Source organism: Rhinoderma darwinii, chromosome 5 (genome assembly GCF_050947455.1).
Source record: "Rhinoderma darwinii isolate aRhiDar2 chromosome 5, aRhiDar2.hap1, whole genome shotgun sequence".
Taxonomy (NCBI): Eukaryota; Metazoa; Chordata; class Amphibia; order Anura; family Rhinodermatidae; genus Rhinoderma; species Rhinoderma darwinii.
This window is the reverse complement of record NC_134691.1, coordinates 188,690,431-188,714,266: the sequence shown is the minus strand read 5'-3', so window position 1 is coordinate 188,714,266 and position 23,836 is coordinate 188,690,431. Positions and strand designations below refer to the sequence as shown.

The following is a 23,836-nucleotide window of genomic DNA, read 5'->3' as shown; positions in this document are numbered from 1 at the left end:
GTAAAAATCACGCACATGTCCGCACGGCCCCATAGACTAATATAGGTCCGTGCGACGCGCGTTAAAATCACGCGCGTTGCACGGACGTAATTGCCGTTCGTCTGAATAAATCCTAAGGCTGGATTCACACGAGCATGTTCGTTCCGTAAAGGACGGAACGTATTTCGGCCGCAAGTCCCGGACCGAACACACTGCAGGGAGCCGGGGTCCTAGCATCATAGTTATGTACAAAGCTAGGAGTCCCTGCCTCGCTGCGCGACAACTGTCCCGTGCTGAAAACATGATTACAGTACAGTTGTCGCGCAGCGAGGCAGGGACTCCTAGCGTTGTACATAACTATGATGCTAGGAGCCCGGCTCCCTGCAGTGTGTTCGGTCCGAGACTTGCGGCTGAAATCCGTTCCGTGCTTTACGGACTGAACATGCTAATAGCCTAATACAAAACATTGGCTAAATAATTTTTCCAAGCTAAATCTGTCCAAAATGGACATGGATTTTTTTTCATTTTCAGTGTTCAGAATGGACACACATTGATCAGTGTGTTCAACGTTTCACAGAAAATTATAATCACTACTACAACTGGTTGTTGTGCACCTCAGTCTCTATCCACACTTGCATTTGTTCCTTTCCTTCAAGTTTCCATTGCTCTTTAATGGCTAGAATAGCGTGGCTTCTGCGCTATTATATCCACTAAGAGAACCAAACCTGACAAACTCATTATAAGTCAGCAGGATCCTTTAGGATCCATCATATCCGTTATGGTTCCTGTAAAAATGGAAACCATGACTTCAGTGTGAACAGAGTCTAAATGATAAAAAATGTGGCAGTAAAGAATGCTTTTGCAAAACACACTTCATGTCCATGCTAAGAAGTTGGTGACAATACAGTTAATATATTTTAAAACTTAAAGGGTTTTTGTAACTTTAGACATGTATGTGAGTCCCTTGGAGGTTACTGTAACTCCCATGTAGTTCACTCAATAGTGTCAGTGCAGGTACAGCCACTTCTTTCCTGAAAAGTGGGAACAAGATCCCCTTGGTCTTTATATGGCTTAGCCGTCGTACCTCTGCCACTGACTTTTTGACTCGTCTGACCTGTTCTAAGTCTGTAGTAAGAAAACCTTTTAATTATCTTAAAAAGCAGAATACTTCACTGTGAACGCTTGAGGCAGCAACCATGTCAGAAATGTATACGATCACTGTTGGGTTATCATTGTATATATTAATTTTCTGTTTCATTTTCGGTGTGAATTGACTCTTTAAGATGGAAAGCGCTTACTATGGTAAGTAAAATTTGATTATTTTTAAATCTAAAGTTCGTAGGTTTGTTTTTAAGCGTGCAGTTTTCTTCATGTTTTGCATGCGATTTTATTTTTGTTATAGGCAAAGCAGCTTGTTAAAGTTTATCACAGCAATGTGTGATGAAGTTGTGATCCTTTTTAATTGGCTTGTGTACATATCAAACGATAAGAATATGTGTGGATTTGGTTGCGAAGCATTCACGTGTAAACGTTTAAAGGGAATGTGTTGCTAGAAAAAAAAAATTTTTTTCTTTAGTTAAACAATTAGTGTATAGGTGATTAAACTTTGTTCTAATTTTTTTTAATTTTTTCACGAGTCAGGAAATATTATAAATTAGATTCTAATTTATAATATTTCCCAGTGCTGGTCACTAGATGGAGCAATTCCCAAAATTGCAGCATTGCATGTGGTAAAGCAACCACATTGCTTTATGCTGCAAAATTTGGGAAAACTCACTCGCTCTCAGAATCCCCCCTCCTTTATCCTGGCTAGTGCCGGGAGAAACGAGGGGATTGAACGGTCAAACCTCCTACACTGTGTGTCGCCATTTTTTGAGCGAACACACAGTGTAGTAGGTTAACATACACTAGTAAACACCCAGTAAAACACGAACATACATAGAAATAACTTACCTGCTCCAGTCGCCGCCGCTGCTCCCTCCGGTCTGTCCGCTCCATCTGCTACCACCGCTCCAAGTGCACAAGTCCGGAAGCCGCGACCGGAAGTAGTAATCTTACTGTCCGGCCGCGACTTCCGGTCTACAGGAAAATGGCGCCGGACGGCGCACAGTTCAACTTAGACTGTGTGGGAGCGGCGCATGCGCCGTTCCCACACAGACGGCGTACGCCATAGTGGATGGAACGGGCCCCGTTCGCATATACTATGATACTGTAGCTGCCGTACTCCATGTCTGTATGTGTCGTTAATCGACACATACAGAAATGGAGAAAAAAATGGCAACCCCCATAGGGAAGAAAAAGTTAAAAAATAAAAGTAAAACACAAACACACAAATATAAAAGTTTTTAATAAAGCACTAAAAGCAAACTGATGTAAAAAAAAAATTTCCCGTGACACTGTTCCTTTAAATAGGAGCGATCTCTATGGCTTTGTAGGAAAGCCGTATCAAGCAAGCTAGGTTCCGACTAAATCCTTTGTCTTCGTGCTACTGGGTTGCACTGATATTAGAAGTGATGGATTATTTTTCCCTGAAGATTCGAGTTTTCCATTTTAAGTAATTGTGACCATCTGAATCACTTTTTACCGAAGAAGTTTCAAACCCTTTCACTTGGCTGTATGTTCATTGAAAATAAATGAACTTGACTACAATTTATTTCTTCCATTAATATGGAATGAGCATAGAAAATGATGTGGATTATTCTTCACTGATGCATGTGAACAGTAAGCATGCTTTTTACTTCAGATTTATTGAATATCAGAATTTTATTTTTCATGTTTTTTAACACTTGAGGTAACATGGAAGGATCATGCTAGAAACAGCAACCCAGGCTTTCAGTTGTATTAATGTTACATATCAGCCAGCGCAGTTGGATCTCAAGCTGTTTTATCACAGAACTCTAAAAATGTTGAACATACTGAAGAGCTCTTTAAAGAAGTTGGTGCTGTAAGCTGCATCGGAGGAGTTGAAACTTTATTAAATGTTGCACGGTACTCAAGGGCATCTAAAATATGTGCTAGTGGAAGCGTGGTCTCTGAAATTAAGTATTAGTGAGTCCTGTACTGAAATCTTATGTAGCCATGCTCAAAATGTCAGTTAGAGGGCCCAAACCAGCTCTCTCTTCCTGAGTGCCTCAGAGCACACCCCTAAAAGTGGTGACTCCTTTTCTACCTGAGTAGTAAGTAAAGCTGTGGAGAATTATCCGGATCGTTTTGTGTGCAGATATACACTACCGTTCAAAAGTTTAGGTTCACTTAGAGATTTCCTTATTTTTGCAGGAAAAGCACAGTTTTTTTCAATGAAGATAACATTAAGGCCTCATGCACACGACCGTAGTGTTTTTCTGGTCCGCAAATTCCAGGACCGTGTTCCGTGAAATGTCCTCCGCAGTTCATCCGTATGTAATCCGCAAAATGCGGATAAAAAAAAAAAGCCTAGGTAAAACAGGATGACGACAGAACTCATTCCCGGTCGTCGCCTAGCAACACTTCCGCAAATCCGCAAACTGCGGTTGACACACGGAGGTGTACCCGCATTTTCCACGGGCCCATTGACTTCTATGGGCATGTCCGCATCGAATTTGCGGGCCGTAATAAGACGTCCTGAGTTTCTGCGGCACGGATTTGCGGACATGCGGAGACCCGTGAAAACACGGATAGTGTGTATGGGCCCATAGAAATGAATGAGTCAGCAATTCTCCCGTGGATTTGCGGTGGAATTGCGGACGCAAAAACACGTTCATGTGCATGGGGCCTAAATGAATCAGAAATACACTCTATACATTGTTAATGTGGTAAATGACTATTCTAGCTGCAAACGTCTGGTTTTTAATGCAATATCTACATAGGTGTAATAGAGGCCCATTTCCAGCAACCATCACTCCAGTGTTCTAATGGTACATTGTGTTTGCTAACTGTGTTAGAAGGCTAATGGATGATTAGAAAACACTTGAAAATCCTTGTGTAATGATGTTAGCACCGCTGTAAACAGTTTTGCTGTTTAGAGGAGCTATAAAACTGACCTTCCTTCGAGCTAGTTGAGAGTCTGGAGCATTACATTTGTGGGTTCGATTAAACTCTCAAAATAGCTAGAAAAAGAGAGCTTTCATGTGAAACTCGACAGTCTATTCTTGTTCTTAGAAATGAAGGCTATTCCATGCGAGAAATTGCCAAGAAACTGAAGATTTCCTACTACGGTGTACTACTCCCTTCAGAGGACAGCACAAACAGGCTCTAACCAGAGTAGGAGAAGTGGGAGGCCCCGCCGCACAACTGAGCAACAAGACAAGTACATTAGAGTCTCTAGTTTGAGAAATAGACGCCTCACAGGTCCTCAACTGGCAGCTTTATTAAATAGTACCCGCAAAACGCCAGTGTCAATGTATACAGTGAAGAGGCGACTCCGGGATGCTGGCCTTCAGGGCAGAGTGGCAAAGAAAAAGCCATATCTGAGACTGGCTAATAAAAGGAAAAGATTAATATGGCCAAAAGCACACAGACATTGGACAGAGGAAGATTGGAAAAAAGTGTTATGGACAGACAAATCGAAGTTTGAGGTGTTTGGATCACACAGAAGAACATTTGTGAGACGCAGAACAACTGAAAAGATGCTGGAAGGGTGCCTGACGCCATCTGTACAGCACGGTGGAGGTAATGTGATGGTCTGGGGTTGCTTTGGTGCTGGTAAAGTGGGAGATTTGTACAAGGTAAAAGGGATTTTGAATAAGGAAGGCTATCACTCCATTTTGCAACGCCACGCCATACCCTGTGGACAGCGCTTGATTGGAGCCAATTTCATCCTACAACAGGACAATGACCCAAAGCACACCTCCAAATTATGCAAGAACTATTTAGGGAAGAAGCAGGCAGCCAGTATTCTATCTGTAATGGAGTTGCCAGCGCAGTCACCAGATCTCAACCCCATAGAGCTGTTGTGGGAGCAGCTTGACCGTATGGTACGCAAGAAGTGCCCATCAAGCCAATCCAACTTGTGGGAGGGGCTTCTGGAAGCATGGGGTGAAATTTCTCCCGATTACCTCAGCAAATTAACAGCTAGAATGCCAAAGGTCTGCAATGCTGTAATTGCTGCAAATGGAGCATTCTTTGATGAAAGCAAAGTTTGAAGGAGAAAATTATTATTTGAAATAAAAATCATTATTTCTAACCTTGTCAATGTCTTGACTATATATTTTCTAGTCATTTTGCTACTCATTTGATAAATAGAAGTGTGAGTTTTCATGGAAAACACAAATTGTCTGGGTGACCCCAAACTTTTGAACGGTAGTGTATCTCCCCCTTTTACCTGACATCATTTTTATTTTCATCTTTGGGAATCCATAAGACCCGTTGGTAGAACACAGTTGGAGAAACGCTAAGCTAGAGTAAAGAAAAAATTAAACTAAATTTCTTCTATTTGCTTTGTGACGAATGAAATGGCAACATTCTTTACAGTGTACTATTAATTAATAACACACATTTTGTTACGTACATCCTTCGCCAGTGTTTTTTTGTTTTTTTTTCAAGAGTAGGCAATGTACACAAATGACTGCATTTATATGTAAACCGTTTTCGATTAAAATATAATTTTAATTGTGTTTTAGGCCAAAGGTATGAAAAATATTTTTATAGCAGCTTGCAAGATTATATTTTCTGCCCAATGCGAAAAGAACCACTCATTGGTAAGTTAATGGATTTGGTATATATTAAATTTTCATTAAAGTTAAGCATTAAAATTTTTCTTTATACGGCTGCAAAAGACTGACCGGAAACTGATGGCTTCCGTGTGCTGTCCGCAGTTTTAGCTCACCAATGAATGGAATGGCCGAGACTGATCTGCCAAAACGGACAGGAATGGTACCTGTTCTATAATTTTGTGGAGCAGCCTCACGGATCCACAAAAAAAATGGCCCCATAGAAATGAATGGGTCAGTGTGCTAGCTGTTAAAACTGAAGTATTTCACTGAAGTATGCTTGAGGCCTAAGGCCTCTTTCATATGCTCTTAATATGGGTGTTTTTTTTTTTTTTTGCACCCGTATTACGGATTTAACACCCGGACCTCCTGTGGTTCATCAGAACCAGAGTTGGAGCATCGTTCTCTAACTCCAGTTCTAATCAACCAATGCGGGTCCTGGTGTTGCGTCCGTAATACGGGCGCAAAAAAATACCTGTATTACACTTGTGTGAAAGCAGCTGAAGAGATATTGGGTAAGTCCAGATACAGTAGGACAAATGAGCAGCTGTAGCTTAAAGGAGACATGTCACATTCTGTTCCATCTGCGGGCAGCGTGTTATAGAGCAGGAGCAGCGAAACATATTAATAAGGTTTAGGATAACATGTCATTTATTCACTCAAATCCCTGCTTACTGGGCTTAAAGATTCTCTGTCCCCACATAAGTGGCCTATCTTCTACATAATGTGATCGGCGCTGTAATGTAGATTACAGCAGTGTTTTTTTAATTTTATTTAGAAAAACTATAAATTTTTTGACGGAGTTATGACCTATTTTAGACGTGCTAATGACTTTCTTAATCGACAACTTGGCGTGTTTTTGCTTTTTAACCAAGTGGGCGTTGTAAAGAAGTGTATGACGCTGACCAATCGGCGTCATACACTTCTCTCCATTCATGTAATCAGCACATAGTGAAGAACGCAGGATCACTATGTGCTGTTACGTACTCACACATTAACGTTACTGAAGTGTCTTGACAGTGAAGAGACATCGCTTCCAGCCTGGACGGGATGTCTATTCACGATCCCGACACTTTGGTAACGTTTGTGTGGGACTTACAGCACAGCAAGCGTGATCTCGCTGTAACCTGTCATTTACTGTGAACTGGCTGAAAGCGATGTCTATTCACTGTCAAGACACTTCAGTAACGTTAATGTGTGAGTATGTGACAGCACATAGTGAACAACGCAGGATCACTATGTGCTGATTACATGAATGGAGAGAAGTGTATGACGCTGATTGGTCAGCGTCATACACTTCTTTACAACGCCCACTTGGTCAAAAAGTAAAAACACTCCCAGTTGTCTATTAAGAAAGTTATTAGCATAAATCTAAAATGGGTCATCGCTCCGTCAAAATTGATCGTTTCTCTAAATAAAAAAAACTGCTGTGATCTACATTAGTGTCGATTACATTATGTAGAAGAGAGCGCTTATAATGTGGTGACAGAGCCTCTTTTTAAAAGGGTTATCCCACGATTAAAATATTACATTTCTCTGTTAGATCACGCAGAATTTTATATATATATATATATATATATATATATATATATATATATATATATATATATATATAATTTTTTTTTTTAATTGGAATAGTTTTAAAATAAATGCTCCTCTGTCTAGATATTTCTGGTACATACTTTTCTTGCTCGTTCCATTGGGGGGACAGACCTTAGGTATATGCTGATGCCACTAAGAGGCTTGACACTAAGAAATTAAAAATTGGCCTCTCCTACAAGATATACCGTGCCCACAGACACTTAGCTATTCAGTCTTGGGGCTCATGCACACTTCAGTGAAATTGTTCAGGTTACTATCTGTTTTTTCAACTGGTAGCACACCGATCCATTCATTTTTATGGGGCCATGCATACATCCGTGTGTCAGTTTTGCAAATTATAGAAGAGGACCCGCTCCTGTCTGTTTTCACAGATCAGTCTTGCCCATTCTATTCAACGGTCCATTGAAAAAAATAAAATAAATAGACCGCACAAGGAAACCATCCATGTGCGGTTTGTGTTTTATAAACGGTCACGGATGTGTACATGAGCTCTTAGCTTAGTGTCTGTAGGAGGCAGACACATCTGCTTATGCAGCAGTCTTAACCCACCCCTTCAGGACACAGCCTGTTTTGGCCTTCAGGACGCAGCCAATTTTTTCAAATCTGACATGTTTCACTTTATGTGGTAATAACTTCGGAATGCTTTTACCTATCCAAGCGATTCTGAGATTGTTTTCTCGTGACACATTTGACTTTATGTTACTGGCAAAATTTGCTCGATACATTAAATTATTTAATTGTGAAAAACACCAAAATTTAGCGAAAAATTGCAAAAATTAGCATTTTTCTAAATTTATATGTATCTGCTTGTAAGACAGATGGTAATACCACACAAAATTGTTGCTAATTAACATCCCCCACATGTCTACTTTAGATTGGCATTGTTTTTTGAACATCCTTTTATTTTTCTATGACATCACAAGACATAGAACTTTAGCAGCAATTTCTCACATTTTCAAGCAAATTTCAAAAGGCTATTTTTACAGGGGCCAGTTCAGTTGTGAAGTGGATTTTAGGGCCTTATATATTAGAAACCCTCTAAGTCACCCCATTTTAAAAACTTCACCCCTCAAAGTATTCAAAACAGCATTTAGAAAGTTTCTTAACCCTTTAGATGTTTCACAGGAATTAAGGCAAAGTAGATGTGAAATTTTCAAATTTCTTTTTTTTTTCAGAAATTAATTTTTCATCTTTTTTTTTTGTAACACAGAAAGTTTTACCAGAGAAACGCAACTCCATATCTATTGCCCAGATTCTGCAGTTTTTAGAAATACCCCACATGTGGCCCTAGTGCGCTTATTGACTGCAGCACAGGCCTCAGAAACAAAGGAACACCTAGAGGATTTTGGGGCCTCCTTTTTTATTAGAAAATATTTTAGGCACCATGTCGGGTCTGAAAGGCTCTTGCGGCGCCAAAACAGTGGAAATCCCCCAAAAGTGACCCCATTTCGGAAACTATACCCCTTGAGGAAATTATCTAGGGGTATAGTGAGCATTTTGACCCCGCAGGTTTTTTGGAGAAATTATTGGAAGTAGGCCGTGAAAATGAAAATCTACATTCTTTCAAAGAAAATGTAGGTTTAGCTAATTTTTTTCTAATTTCCACAAGGGCTAAAAGGAGAAAATGCACCACTACATTTGTAAAGCAATTTCTCCCGAGTAAAACAATACCCCACATGTGGTAATAAACGGTTGTTTGGACACACGGCAGGGCTTAGAAGGGAAAGAGCGACATTTGGTTTTTGCAGCTCAAATTTAGCAGGAATGGTTTGCGGAGACCACGTCGCTTTTGCAAAGCCCCTAAGGGACCAAAACAGTGAAAACACCAAAAAAGTGACTCCATTTAGGAAACTACACCCCTTGAAGAATCCATCTAGGGGTGTAGTGAGGATTTTGAACCCACAGGGGTTTCATAGATTTTATTAGAATTGGGCAGTGAAGATAAAAAAAAATACTTTTTTTCCAATAAGACGTAGCTTTAGCTCAAAATTTTTCATTTTCTCAACAAATAAAGGAATAAAAAAAAAACAACATTTGTAAAGCAACTTCTCTGGAGTACGGCAATGCCCCATTTGTGGTCATAAACTGCTGTTTGGGCAAATGGCAAGGATCTGAAGAGAAGGAGCGCCATTTGTCTTTTGGAGCACAGATTTTGCTGGATTGGTTTCTTGACACCATGTCACTATTGCAAAGCTCCTAAGGTGTCAGTACAGTGGAAACTCCCCAAAAGTGATTCAATTCACAAAACTACACCCCTTGAGGAATTCATCTAGGGGTGTAGTGAGAATTTTGACCCCACAGGTGTTTCATAGATTTTATTAGAATTGGGCAGTGAAAATTAAAAAAAATCCTTTTTCTTCAATAAGACGTAGTTTTAGCTGAAAATATTTCATTTTCTCAACAAATAAATGAAAAAAAGCACCACAACACTTGTAAAGCAACTTCTCCTGTGTACGGCAATACCACATATGTGGTCATAAACTGCTGTTTGGGCACACAGTAGTGCTCAGAAGGGAAGGAGCGCCATTTGGCTTTTGGAGTACAGATTTTGCTGGATTGGTTTCTGGGCGCTATGTCGCATTTGCAAAGTCCCTGTGGGACCAAAACAGCGGATCCCCCCCAGAAGTGACCCCATTTTGGAAACTACACCCCTCAAGGTATTCACTTAGGGGTGTAGTGAGCATATTAACACCACAGGTGATTGGCAGAAATTGGTGTGCACTCGATGTTGCAGAGTGAAAATGGGATTTTTTTCTATAGATATGCCAATATGTGGCGCCCAGCTTGTGTCACTGGAGACACACACCCCAAAAATTGTTAAAAGGGTTCTCCCGGGTATGGCGATGCCATATATGTGGAAGTAAACTGCTGTTTGGGCACGTTGTAGGGCTCAGAAGGGAGGTAGCGCCATTTGGCTTTTGGAGTGTGGATTTTGCTTGTAGTAGTCTTGTATTGAGTCTTACTGGTGTTTCCGTTTATAATGTGGGGGTACATGTAAGCCGGGCGGAGTATATAAGGGGCATAGTCAGGTGGTATAATAATGGGGTAAACAAAAACAATAAAATAATCCATAGAGGTGTGTTACGCTGTGACACAATCCTTTCTGCACAGGCCGGTGTCGCACTGATAAACTGTGTCCTTTCTTATCCCCCTTTTGGTCCACACTCCGCACCTTTGCAGTTTGAGGAATTTTGCCGAGAAGTGTTGCCCTGGTATAATACGGGCACCCTCGCTTTCAGCAGATATGTTTGGGCCCTCCCCTTCCTGGTTCCCTAATTTTAGGGGCCTTGATAATTCGCCACTTGAAACAGAAGAAATGTTTCCCAGGGGCCGGCACAACTGCATATTTTTATTTCCTGGCTTATTGGAGCCTTAACTAATTTTATTTTTTTCATAGACGTAGTGGTATGAGGGCTGTTTTTTTTGCGGGACGAGCTGTAGCTTTTATTGGTACCATTTTGGGGTACATGCAACTTTTTGATCACATGTTATCCTTTTTTTTTTTTTGGGAGGCAAGGTGACCAAAAAACAGCAATTCTGACATGATTTTTTAAATTCTTTTTATACAGCGTTCACCACGCGTTATAAATTACACGTTACCTTTATTCTGCGGGTCAGTCCGATTCCGGTGATACCTAATTTATAGAACTTTTTTATGTTTTACAACTTTTTGCACAATAAAATAACCTTTGTAAAGAGAATGTATTTTTTCTGTCGCCATGTTGTGAGAGCCATAACGGTTTTAACTTTTTCGTTGACGGAGCTGTATGAGGGCTTATTTTTAGCGAGACGAGTTATAGTTTTTATAGGTATCATTTTTGGGTACATGCGACTTTTTGATCACTTTTTATTTCAATTTTTGGAAGACAAAGTGACCAAAAAATAGCAATTATGTCAGTATTTTTTAGATTTTTTTTTTACGGCGTTCACGGCGGAATAAATAACATAATATTTTTATAGTTAAGGTCGTTACGGTCGCAGCGATACCAAATATGTATGGCTTTATTATTTTTTTCAATAATAAATGACTTGATAAAGGAAAGGGCGATTGTGTTTTGTGTTATTATTTGAAACTTTTATTGTATTTTTACAACTTTTATTTTTACTTTTTTTACACTTTTTTTTTTTTTACACTTTTCTTTAGTCCCACTAGGGGACCTGAAGGTCCAACTGTTTGTTTGATGTTCTAATACATTGCACTACCCATGGAGTGCAATGTATTAGAACTGTCAGTTATTCACTGACAGCAAGCCGATCAGGCTTCGCCTCTGGGCGGGGCCTAATCGGCTAACGTAATGGCAGATAGGAAGTCTTTGTTAGGCTTCCGGTTGCCATAGCAATCACCCCCCCCCCCCGCAACAATCGGCCCCCGCAATCGCGTAGCGGGGTGCCGATGTTGCTATAAGAACTTAAATGCGGCGGTCACTATTGACTGCCGCAATTAAGGGGTTAATCGGTTCGGATCACAGCGGTGATCCGACCCGATGTTTTCCCCCAGTACTAAGGCTGCTAGTAGCAGCCTGTACTGGGAGATGCCGGGCTGCGGGGAGCGTCTGTGTGCTCTGTTAGGAGCACACGTGGATTAACAGGCTGCAGGCACAACGACCAGCTTTGCAACCCGTTAATCTACGTGGGGTGGTCGTGAAGGGGTTAACGTTGTTTTTGTTCGTTTTTTCCATTTCTAACTGTGAAACAGGGTTGACCGTTCCCTGTTGTCTCCTCCAAGGCAGGCGAACGGTGTGATGTTATAAATGCGCGATTGTCCACCTGTCTATGAAGACAAGTGGGACAAGTCAGCTCTTTTACCCACCAGCTTAAGGAGCACCTCTCATATCTTTCCCACCATTGTCTCCCCTTACTAAAGGGTGTACCACTGCTGGTCACACATCTGGGAGATGGAGGAATGGATATTGCTGATTATGGAGAGGTGAGTGTTAACCCCCCCCCGGCCTCCGCTTGTATACAGCACTGTGGGGAACAACTTCATGACTCTGCTGGACTCCACCCACTGGTCGCTAGTCTTTTGCGGGTTCTGCAGACCCTTACTGCTGCTGGGAGCTGTTTCCAGCTGGCGGTCTTTTTTTTTTTTTTTTTTCCCCCCCTCCCCACTACCGGCAGTGCCATTTTTTGGGTGCCATTTTGTCTGTGGTGTACTAGCTGGGGGGGCAGGCCCTTCACTCATCCAATCGCCCTTAGGCGTGCTTTTTCACTATCCCCTCATGAGGAATCCGCCTCATTCGATAGGAGAGTCTTGCTCAAATGACCGCCTGCGGCCAATCGTGGTGCTTCGGGGGCGGAGCCTTTCTGTTCCTCTGCATTCGGACCTACTGACCAGTGCTGCTGAACATTTGCCTCAGACAGGCCTAATTTTTCTGGACTCTACGTCCATGTCTTCCTTATGTGGCAGACCCCAAAAGCGAGCCAGGTCTGCTCGTCTAACTTCACTTTCACCAGTCTCTTCTGTCTCACTTTCCCCATCTGAGGTACGGTCTCGTGCTGTTTCTTCCTCTGTTGAGGTGCTTATTAGGGCTGTCGGTGAGGCCTTACAGGTCACGAACTCCACGCCTTCACCTATGTTTTATTTTCTTCAGCCTTAACGGTCCCAGACGGTTTTTCCAGTTCATTCTGAACTTGAAGGTACAGTTTTCAAGGAGTGGAAACACCCGGATAAGTATTCTTACTCTAGCCGACTAGACGTCTTCTATCCCTTCAAGAAGGGACCTCTTTCGAAAGTGTGTTAAGTCTACAGCGGTAGATCCTTCTGTTTCCCGTCTGACCAAAGCTACTACTGGCGGTCTCCACTTCCTTCCAAGACCCTCTGGATCTCCATGTGGAACCCATTGAGGTCTCCGGCTACACCTTACACCCAATTTTTGCCTCCGTCTCAGTTAGCAGAGCTGTTATTGAATGGGCACACAAACTCCATCATGGCCTGCTCTCCGGTCCTCCTCAGGACGAACTTTTGAATTTCTCATCTTCTCTCCAATGTGTCCAAGTACCTCTGTGAAGCTTCTCTTGACGCTGACAGTCTCGTAGCTTGGGCTTCAGCTACTTCCATCGCTATCTGCAGGACAACCGTTTGCAGATACAGCTACCAAGCGGTCCCTGATCGCACTTCCATTTTCAGGTTCCTGTCTTTTCAGAACCCGATTAGACAAAATCATCTCAGAGGCTATTTGTTAACCCACCTCCCCCAAAACCGTGTCAAGCGGATTGCTCTTGTCAAGAGCGTTTTTGGTCCTTTTGTAGGTTCTCCAACTCTGTCCTCCAGACCGCAGTCTCTCCAGGACCAGTAGACCAAACCTTCCTTTAAGGCTCGCCCCCCCCTTGAGCCCTCAACCTCAGTCTGCAAAGGCTGGATCCGGTAAGTCCACTTCCGCCTGAAGGTGCGCCACTGCTTGATTCGGTTTGAGTGGGGGGCAGGCTTCTGCATTTCAAGGAAGTCTGGCTCTCTCACACTTTTGATGCCCGGGTTCAGAAAGTGGTATCTTCTGAATACAAAATGTAATTTACCAGCCTTCCTCCAGAGTGTTTCTTTCAGTCCGCTGTTCCTCTACCCTTTTTCAAGCAATCGAGACTGCTCCATTAAGGTGTCATAATTCCAGTACCCCCGACCCAAAGGTTTTGGGGGTTCTACGCCAACCATTTTGTCATACCGAAAAGGACTGCTCGGTTTGGCCCATCCTGCACCTCAAACGTCTCGTAGCACATGTCTAGTTCCGCGACCTCCGTATGGAATAACTTCGATCTGTCATAGCTTCCATGAAACAAGGGGAGTCACTTTCCTCAGTGGGCATCAAGGATTCGTATCTGCACGTCCTATTTGTCCGATTCACCAGCGCTTTCTGCCCTTTGCAGTGCTGTCCCATCGTTACCAATTTGTGGCTCTTCCTTTCAGTCTGGCCACAGCTGAGAGTCTTTATAAAAGTTATTTCGGTCATGATGCCGCTCCTTTGGACTAGGGGAGTGTCGGACGCACCGTATCGGGATGACATTTCGATCAAGTTTGCCTCCAGGGAGGTGAACGAGATGGCTCTCTGATTCACGCTAGACACCCTGTGTCAGTTCAGTACAAAGTTGCCTGTCTCCTTCCCAGCAAATAGTGTTCTTGGTGTGGCTTTTGGCACTCGGTCTGCGAGAGTCTTCCTTCCTCCAGATCGCCTATCGGTCCTTCAGGGCAGGGTTCTCTAGTTCCGGAAAGCAGCTGTGACCACCCTGGTTCTGCATGAGGTTTCTTGGAACCATGGTGGCCTCAATCAAGATATCCTTTGCACAGTTCCACACACGTCTCCCTTCAGCTGGCTATCGCATCTGAGGTGGATCTCCTCCCTGGCCGTCGTTCGGGGTTTTGCCTCTGCAGACGCTTCCCTGGGTCGTAAGTTCTTACTGGCTGTGATATAGGTGACCTATGTTCTGTGTGCCCCCAATGTAACAAATGAGAAAACAGGATTTTATGGCAAGTACTCAAAAAATCCTCCTTTTCTCGTCTGGTTCATTGGGGTACACCGCTCCCACCCATTGTATTTTTTTGTTTTGTTTTTACATGGTTGTCCGTTTTGAGGGATTCTCTTCTATTGTTCGGACATACCTTTTTGTTGCCGCTGGCGGACAGACTGAATAGCTCTGTGCCTGTGGGCAGGGTATATCCTGTAGGAGGGTCCACTTTTTAATTTATTCGTGTCAAGCCTCCTAGTTGGCAACAGCATATACCCACGGTCTATGTCCCCCAATGAACTGGGTGAGAGAAGGATTTTACAGTGAGTTTAAATAAAATAAAAAAAAGTTTTGGTATGCTGTTTCTTTTTTTTTGTGCTGGTAAGCAGAACCTGCTTCTAGTGCACCGATGCCTATTGGCTGGCCTGCACAATAGCAGGAATTTCTCTACCGCCCATGTACGAGAGAATCTTGAGTGGTTGCGATGAGCTACTGGGAATGTGTGATAAACTTTAATATTATGTGGTGGGACAACCCTCTTAGGAGTCCTGTGATCGGTCCTACTCCGTGATGGGCAGCTAATTCTGTATGCAGGAAAGGCTGTCAATCAATGGTTCAGACCACCCACAGGACTCTAGCCAATAGTAAACAGGAATTTAAGTTACCTTGAATCTTTTCCCACAAAACCATACATTAACTCATTCTTCCTGCCATAGCAAATCTGACACCTATTTGCTTCTGGATTTGCTGCAAAAATCCAAAGCATATCTCGGAATTCTGCCGCGGATGTGTGGTTTGATGTGCCACTGGTCTGCTTATGGCTTTTCCTTTCAAATAGATATTTTTTTTCCGCAGTGTGGACTTATATCCACATGGATATTTTACGTAGCGTAAACGGCGTTGCGGAAACACTATTTACACGCATGGGATGCTGATTGTTGTAAGTTTATGTGCGAATCCGTGTCAAATCTGACGTGTGTATGGGGCCTAATCCAAAGGATTATTGCCTGTCATTATTACACGGACAGGCAATCTATTGGGGCAAACCTGTTTTTTATTAATGGCAGACCTGGGGGCTACCATGGTAACCCGTCGGCACACCAGGATTGTGTCACGGTGGGACCTTAGTTTGACATCTAAGAGGTTAAATGGCCGGTATTTGAGATAACTGGTCCTGGCAGTTGTCTGCTGTATATTACCAACCACCGGACGTATTATTACTTCCTATTACGGTAAGAACACTGCAATAAGGATGTAAGGCCCTGTTCAGTTTTTTTGCCGTGGTTTTTGCCGCGGACACTGCGGGAAAAAAACAGCCGAAATTGACTCCTATTGATTTCAATGGGAGGTGGAGGCGGATTTTTTTCCTGCAAGCAAAAATAACTGCTCACGGGAAAGAGAAGCGACATGCCCTATCTTGAGGCATTTTCCGCCTCAAAAACCCCATGGAAATAAATTGGAGATGGAAATAAACGCGTTTTTCGGCAGAAAACGCTCGCGGTTTTTCCCTTTTTGTCTGTTGAAGGAATAGGTAAAGGAAACCGCCTTTAAAAAAATCCGACAAACTCGTCAAAAACCGCGTGCGGTGCAAAACCACTTAAAAAAAAATAAATAAAAAATTGATTTTTCCAGGCAGGATTTTCTACCTGCAAATAACTCTTGTGTGAACATACCCTAATAGTACAACATTTCATGGGACAGGATTAAAATCAATAAAGCTTAAAATGTCAAAGAATTTTAGTAACTCAAATCTCCAAACCGAGCCAAAGTGGTTTGTACTCTATATAGGGAGTTGCCCCTTAGTCTTGAAAATCAATGTTGGTTTCAACCTGTATCTTTTCACTTCTTTTTTTTTTTTTTCCTCTTCTTTTTTTTAAGGTGCAGCACTAAAATAGATCGATGACAAAAAATGTCTAGAGCAGTTTTTTTTTTGTTTTTTTTTTAACTTTCATTTTTATTTGCCTTTTTTCCAATTTTACATAATAACATTTCAATACAACATTGAACTTTGAAAAACAATTTAACATTTGCCAAAATGTATCGACCTCATTACCTTCACAAAATATTACACAGTAGAACGTCCATACAAGAAAGAGTTTAGAGTTTACAATTATTTCCAACCATCCCATTCCACCTCCTAGTCGTCCACCCCACCATAAAGACCTGTGCAAGTATTCTAACAATACCTGGTATTGTCCTAATATCTGTCTCCCTGATACCTCTAGCATATCTCCAATGCTCCCAAGGAACCACTAAGGTGTTCTCTTGCGTACCACACGGTCTGTCGAAACGAGGACATCAATTCTCTGATCTCCTGATCATCGAATTGAGTAACCATGAATAGTTTCCATTTGGCGAAAAAGTGGGTTGTTTCCTTTTCTTTACGTCGTTCTGTTTCTAGACGCTCTATATTCAAAAGCTTCTTCAGCTGTATAATCACCTCAGATAGTGTTGGGACTTCCCTAAGCAACCAGTTCTGCAATATACATCTTTTTGCTACCATGAGGACAGTGTGGATTATTTAGGGCACCCATCTAGAAATCGCCGCATCCTCCCCCTCAGGCGGTCTCACATGATGGAATAGCAAACATTGTGGAGACATTGATAGGGATGTTGCCCAGAATGTTGTTGCAAACCTGCACATTTCCCCCCAAAAGTCTTGGGAAGCGTGACCGCTCCAAATCCCGTGATACATATCAGATTTGGCCATTTGACATTTAGGACAAGCAATTAGCCTATCTGGATTAGAGGCAGAAGCTGGGATGTTGAAACCATAAATAGCATTATGCATAATATTGAAATACGACTCCCTCCACCTCTCATTTATAATTTCGTTTCTCACTGTCTTCCACCCTTTCAGTATAACTTCAGCTATATCCGGATCACCCGTCACTCTCGCCCACATTTTATAGCAATCCTTCGGATTCTGCTTAATGACTCTAGTTCTAATGATGTTATATAAAGAGGATATCGAAGCTTTTTCCAATCTCGGGCCTATAATTTCATCAAAAGTGTGTACCAGCGCTTCCTCGTGCAGCGACCTCAACCTCTCTCTGCAGAACGCCACAATCTGCATTATGGGAAAATTATGTTTATCAGCCAAATTATATCTGTCTTTGATTTCCCTCATCGTAAGCCACCTTGGATGTTCAGAGTGCATTAGATGTTGTGCCAACATAATGTTTTTTTCCCTCCACTCTCAAGAGAATATTGTCCATCCCCTGCGGGAATTCTGGGTGACCCCATAGCGGCATTCTTTTTGACAGTAGAAACAGTACCTTAAATAACTTTCTCCAGATCTTCCAAGTTGCTATGGTATCTCTTAATAATATGGAGTGCTTCACATCGGAAGGGAGTTTAGAGTATCTAGTGTGTAATAGGGTCATAAGATTCCAAGGTGCTGCTAATTGTTGTTGTGTCAATTCCCCATTTGAAAAGTGGCTAGTGCCCTGTATCCAATCCAACAAATGTCGGAACAGACACGCCAAATTATATCCCCTGACACTTGGGAAATTTATCCCCCCCCCCTTCCTTGCAATGCATTAACTTGGCTAATGCAATCCTGGGGTGTTTTCCGTTCCAAATAAAGCGCGAGAAAGCAGTGTGTAATTTTTTTTAATATCTATATGTTTCAGCAGGATTGGCAGAGTTTGTAAGGGGTAAAGTAATTTCGGGAAGCTCATCATTTTTACTAAATGACACCTCCCCATAAATGTGAGTGGAAGGTGATGCCACCTATGCAGTTCTTGTGTGATCTTGGATATTAGTGGGTTGTAATTTAATGTGTATAAAGTGTCCGGTGTCCTCCCTATTTTAATGCCCAGGTATGTGATGTAATGTGCAGCTGTTTGGATCGGGATCCCTGCTCTGGACCAGTAGTCATTTGAATGTGGATGATCTAGTTCCAGTAATTCACTTTTTGCTATATTGATTTTGTATCCTGAAAACTCCCCAAACTCATTAATTTTTTTCTAACAGACCCCTCAATTGCCTTTCGGGGTTAGACATGAATATCAGAATATCGTCCGCAAACAGAGTAAGCCGTACCTCCTGATCCCCTACTCGTATGCCCTGGAACACATTGCTTGACTAAATATCTAGCCAGGGGCTCTAAGGCCAAATCTAAAAGCAAAGGCGACAGTGGACATCCCTGTCTGGTTCCCTTTTCCAATATGAATGCTTCCGATATGAAGCCAGGGGTATGTACCTTCGCTTTCGGGGAATCAAAGTCCTCGTAATAGTCCTGACGTTTCCCTTGATATTCATTTTGTCCATCACCGTCCCCAGCCAGCACCACTTCACTTTATCCAACGCCTTTTCCGCATCGGGTGTCAGCAGTGCCGGCGATTCACCTGGCTGAGGACGGTGACGCACGCTATCTAGAACTATCCTCTCTGCTATAATATTTGTTAAGATTTTGAGATCTTGATCTATGTGAGATGGGTCGATAGGATCCTGGATTCAAAAGATCTTTCCCCGGCTTGGGTAAAGCTTTGATATAAGCCATATTAGATCCCACCTGAATTGTGCCAGATTTCAATACCACATTGTAGTATTTTAACAACGTAGGAGCAATTTGGTCCAACATAGCCTTGTAAAATTCCCCCGTGTACCCATCTGGGCCCGGGGACTTGCCATTGTGCAAACTTTTTACCACTCTGCTAACTTCCTCCAACGAGAGATCCTCATTCAGATGGCCCAACTGATCTGATGTAGGAGATAGGAGACTAATGGCATCAAGAAAAGCTGCTCCGTCACCCGCATTAACCCCTTAGTGACCACTAATACGCCTTTTTACGTGATTCACTAATGGGCTTTAGGCTAGGCTGACGCCTTTTCACGTCAGCCTAGTCTAAGTCCTGCACGGGTCTCCCGTGCAGGCAGGAGCCGGGGCTCTGCTGTCTGATGACAGCTGAGCTCCTGCTCCAACGCCCGCGATCGAAGTTTACTTCGATCGCGGCCGTTTAACCCGTTAAATGCCGCCGTCAATAGCGACCGCGGCATTTAACTTTGTTTACAGAGGGAGTGCGCTCCCTCTGTCACCCATCGGCGGCCCGCGAATGCAATCGCGGGTCTCCGATGGGGTGTCATGGCAGCCGGCGGACTGATAAAAGCCCCCAGGTCTTCCCTGGACATATGCCTGTTAGGACGCGCCGGAGGCACGTCCTAACAGATTGCCTGTCAGATTTTCACTGACAGGCAATAATGCTCTGGTATACGAAGTATACCAGAGCATTATAGCAGCGATCGGAATATCGCACAGTAAAGTCCCCTAGTGGGACTAATAAAATCAGTCATCAAAGTGAAATAAAGATTATTAATAAAAAGTACAGTAAAAAAATAAATCCATTTTTTCCCATAAAAGTGTAAAAAAAAAAAAAAAAAGTACACGTGGTATCGCCGCGACCGTAATGACTCCATTAATAAAGTTAATATGTAATTTAAACCGCAAAGTGAACACCGTAAAAAAAAAACGCTAAAAACTATGGCGAAATTGCAATTTTTTCCCATTGCCCCCCAAAAAAGTCATAATAAAAATGAATCAATAAGTCCCATGTACCCCAAAACAGTACCATTCAAGACTACGTCTTGTCCCGTAGAAAACAAGCCCAAAAAATCACTACATTGATGGAAAAATAAAAAAATTACGGCTATTGGAAAGCGACGATGCAAAAACAAATAATTTTAGTTCAAAAGTGTTTTTATTGTGCAAAAGTCGTAAAACATAAAAAAACCTCCACATATGTGGTATCGCCGTAATCGTACCGACCCATAGGATAAAGGTAACATGTTATTTACGCCGCAGAGTGAACGGCGTCAATTTAAAAACGCATAGAACAATGGCGGAATTTCAGGTTTTTTTTTATAATCCCCCCCAAAAAGGTTAATAAAAGTTAATATAAAAATTATATGTACCCAAAAATGGTGCTATTAAAAAGCACAACTAATCCCGCAAAAAACAAGTCCTCATACAGCTATGTAGACGAAAAAATAAAAACGTTATAGCTCTTTGAATGCGACTATAGAAAAACGAATAAAATAGCTTGGTCATTAGGGCCTAAAATGGGCTGGTCACTAAGGGGTTAAAGGCATGGTGTCGCCCCAAAAGCATGTTTTTTTTTTAAAATTTAAACATTTAGTGTGTGGGTGATAAAACATTGTTCAAATTTTTTTTATTTTTTTCGCGAGTCAGGAAATATTATAAATTTTTTCAAATTTATAATACTACCCATTTTTGGTCACTAGATGGAGCTGTTTGGAGCTAGTTCCCAAAATTGCAGCATTGCAACATTGGGTTAAAAGCCCTCGCTCTAGTGAGCGCTCAGCATCCCCCCCCTCCTTTATCCTGGCTAGTGCCGGGATAAACGAGGGGTTTGAAAGGTTTAACCTCCTACACTGTGTGTCGCCATTTTTTGAGGTAACCCACAGTGTAGTAGGTTTACATGCAGTAGTAAACACACACAAACACTAACATACATTGAAATCGCTTACCTGCTCCTGCCGCCGCGGCCCGTCCGCTCCCTTTGCTGCCGCTGTTCCATGTGCACTTGGAAGCCGCGACCGGAAGTAGTAATATTACTGTCCGGCCGCGACTTCCGGTCCACAGGAAAATGGCGCCGGACGGCGCCAATTTCGAATAGGACTGTGTGGGAGCGGCGCATGCGCAGTTCCCACACAGACGCCGTACACGGCAGTCAATGGGACGGGAGCCGTTCGCAGTCCCTATGGGACTGTGGCTGCCGTATTCCATGTCTGTGTGTGTCGTTAATCGACACACACAGAAATGGAACAAAAAATGGCAGCCCCCATAGGGAAGAAAAAGTGTGAAAAAAAGAAACAGTAAAACACAAACACACAAATGAAAATAAACGTTTATATTAAGGCACTAACATCTTTAACATATAAATAAAATATTTGTGATGACACTGTTCCTTTAAAGACTTTGGTTTGTTTTTCAGGTTTACAATACATAATTCAGCTGTATCCTGAAGTTGATAGTAAGGATGCTTTCAAGTGCAGTCTCTGCAAAGTGATAGGACCCCTATATTTTATTATAATGCATATTGAAAGCGTGAAACACAGAAGGAAATATTTGGTGAGTACAATTGGTTGTCTTCTTTAAATTAAAGTGTTTTTTTTTTTTGTTTGTTTTTTTCTCCATAATCATTATCACCTATCCACAGCCTGTTATCGGTGGGAACCCAGTGGTCGGACCCCCACCAATCATCTGTTTTATCACCTACCCTGTGGATAAGTCATAAATAATAATTATGGGAAACTCCTTTAACCCCTTCCCGCACCTTGGCGTAAATGCACGTCCAGGTGAGCAGTAACTTCGTGCACCTGGGCGTGCAGTTACGTCCGCGCTTTAACAGTTAACACCGCGCTACACCTATCCAGTTGTCAGAAGCTGGAAAACCCCTTTAACCAACGCTGCTGCTTATTCATTCTGGGGTTAGTGGTGTCCACTCTGTCGGGATGTCATCGCGTTCTTTAGTGGGAAACTCCTTTAACACAAAAATTGCCAAAATATTTTTATTTTCACGGGTGTATTTGATTTATGTTTTCAGAGCATTGCCTACCAACATCTATTTCCTCTATATACAAAAGGACAGTCATTTTATAAAAGAAATATGGCTGTCAGAGATCATGCTATTAAAGTGGAACAGCAAGAGAAAACACTCTCTATAAAGGTAAGTTCTCTTGTGTTTTATCACCTTAGTACCATGTATGCTTGGATCTTTATTGATCAAATGATATGTAAAATTGTGCTTCAAATTTACCCTTTTAGGTCCCAACGCAGGAGTTGTTTTTTGTTTCTTTCAAAACATGGATCGATGGTAGCTTATGCCCACAAGGCGTCAAGGCACTTAATTAAAAATAAATAAATAAAACATAGTACATTAGGATTGTGGGACATGCCACTAAAGTCCCTATTACACCAGCCAATTTTGGCCAATGCAACGGCACAGCTTGTTGATCAGCGCTCGTTTTCTCCTGTCTGAAGGAACTAGTATGGGGACGAGTGCTCGTTACTCCGATCGCTCGTCCTCATACGTTATGTCGGCAGGGAGATGTGCTGCTGACAAATATCAGCAGATGAACGAGTGTTTGCTTGTTCATCTGCTGATCGCTGCCCTGTTTACACAGGGCAATTATTGGAAACAAGCGTTCTATGAATGCTAGTCTGCCTGATAATTGCCAAGTGTAAAATGGCCTTTAGTCTCGCTGCCCGCAGTTAGGGCAAAATCTTGCTAATAGGGTTTTTTACTTTCAAATTTACTTGTTTCATTTACTACAATATCAGATGACATAAATAAACAAGATTAATATTTATTAAGATTGCTCCCCTCCCGACCCACCCTGTAAGAACGGCCTGGTTTTTAACGCCTTCGGTTCTTTTTTCCCCCCACTATGTTCTATTCTTCGGGATCCCCATACTACAGTAATATAGCTGCTCGTATTTCATGGTTTCCACATTTTTTTCCATATATTAACCTCTGGAGAACTATGTGATTTTTAAATGTTTTATGTGTATGTACCTCAAAAAAAGATTATATAGTTTGTAGCGATACTGTTTCGATACCGTGCCATTGCCCCGCTCCCGAGTCCTGACAAGTGCGTGCCGTCAGGATGATGCAATGTGACCAGCGCTGCACTAATGATTGCCGGTGCCGGCGCTGAAGACAAAACGTGGCGGGCGCACTGCAAAACACCCCCACGTTCTGTCTTCAGTGCCTGAACCGCCGCTCATTAGTGCAGCGCCGGTCGCATAACCTCATACTGACCGCGCGCACGCAATGTCTGGTGTGGGGCAATAGCTGTATTACACAGCCGCATCCACGCTCTATAACGGCGGTGATCAGAGTAACCTCTCATCTCCACCGCTATTACCCTGAATGTTTTCGATCAAAGCTGACTGCAGCATTCAGGGGAAAATGAGAAAGGTGGATGCCCCTTGCATGGCATCACAGGAATCTCTGTGACGCGATTGAGTGACATGCCATATATGGGCAGACAGCCCAGGGTCCATTGAAGGACCCCTGGGCTGTCTTACCATATTTTCTGTTGTTAGGGCATACTTAGGCATGTCCTATCAACTGCCTGTGTACTATCAGTACACAGGCTAATGT

General features: G+C 42.4%; 1 protein-coding gene across 3 annotated transcripts in view; it reads left to right on the top strand.

Moving 5' to 3' along the window:
• The window catches only part of LOC142651756 (uncharacterized), a 126,380-nt gene that overhangs the window by 26,993 nt on the left and 75,551 nt on the right, over nt 1–23,836 (top strand). For 2 of the 3 annotated variants that reach the window (XM_075826813.1, XM_075826814.1), the window contains exons 4-7: nt 1,263–1,281; nt 5,577–5,654; nt 21,662–21,798; nt 22,274–22,396. In XM_075826813.1, coding sequence (XP_075682928.1) covers nt 1,263–1,281; nt 5,577–5,654; nt 21,662–21,798; nt 22,274–22,396 — 357 coding nt within the window. The remainder of the gene's footprint in view (nt 1–1,262; nt 1,282–5,576; nt 5,655–21,661; nt 21,799–22,273; nt 22,397–23,836) is intronic. The other variant, XM_075826815.1, reaches the window with a different exon arrangement.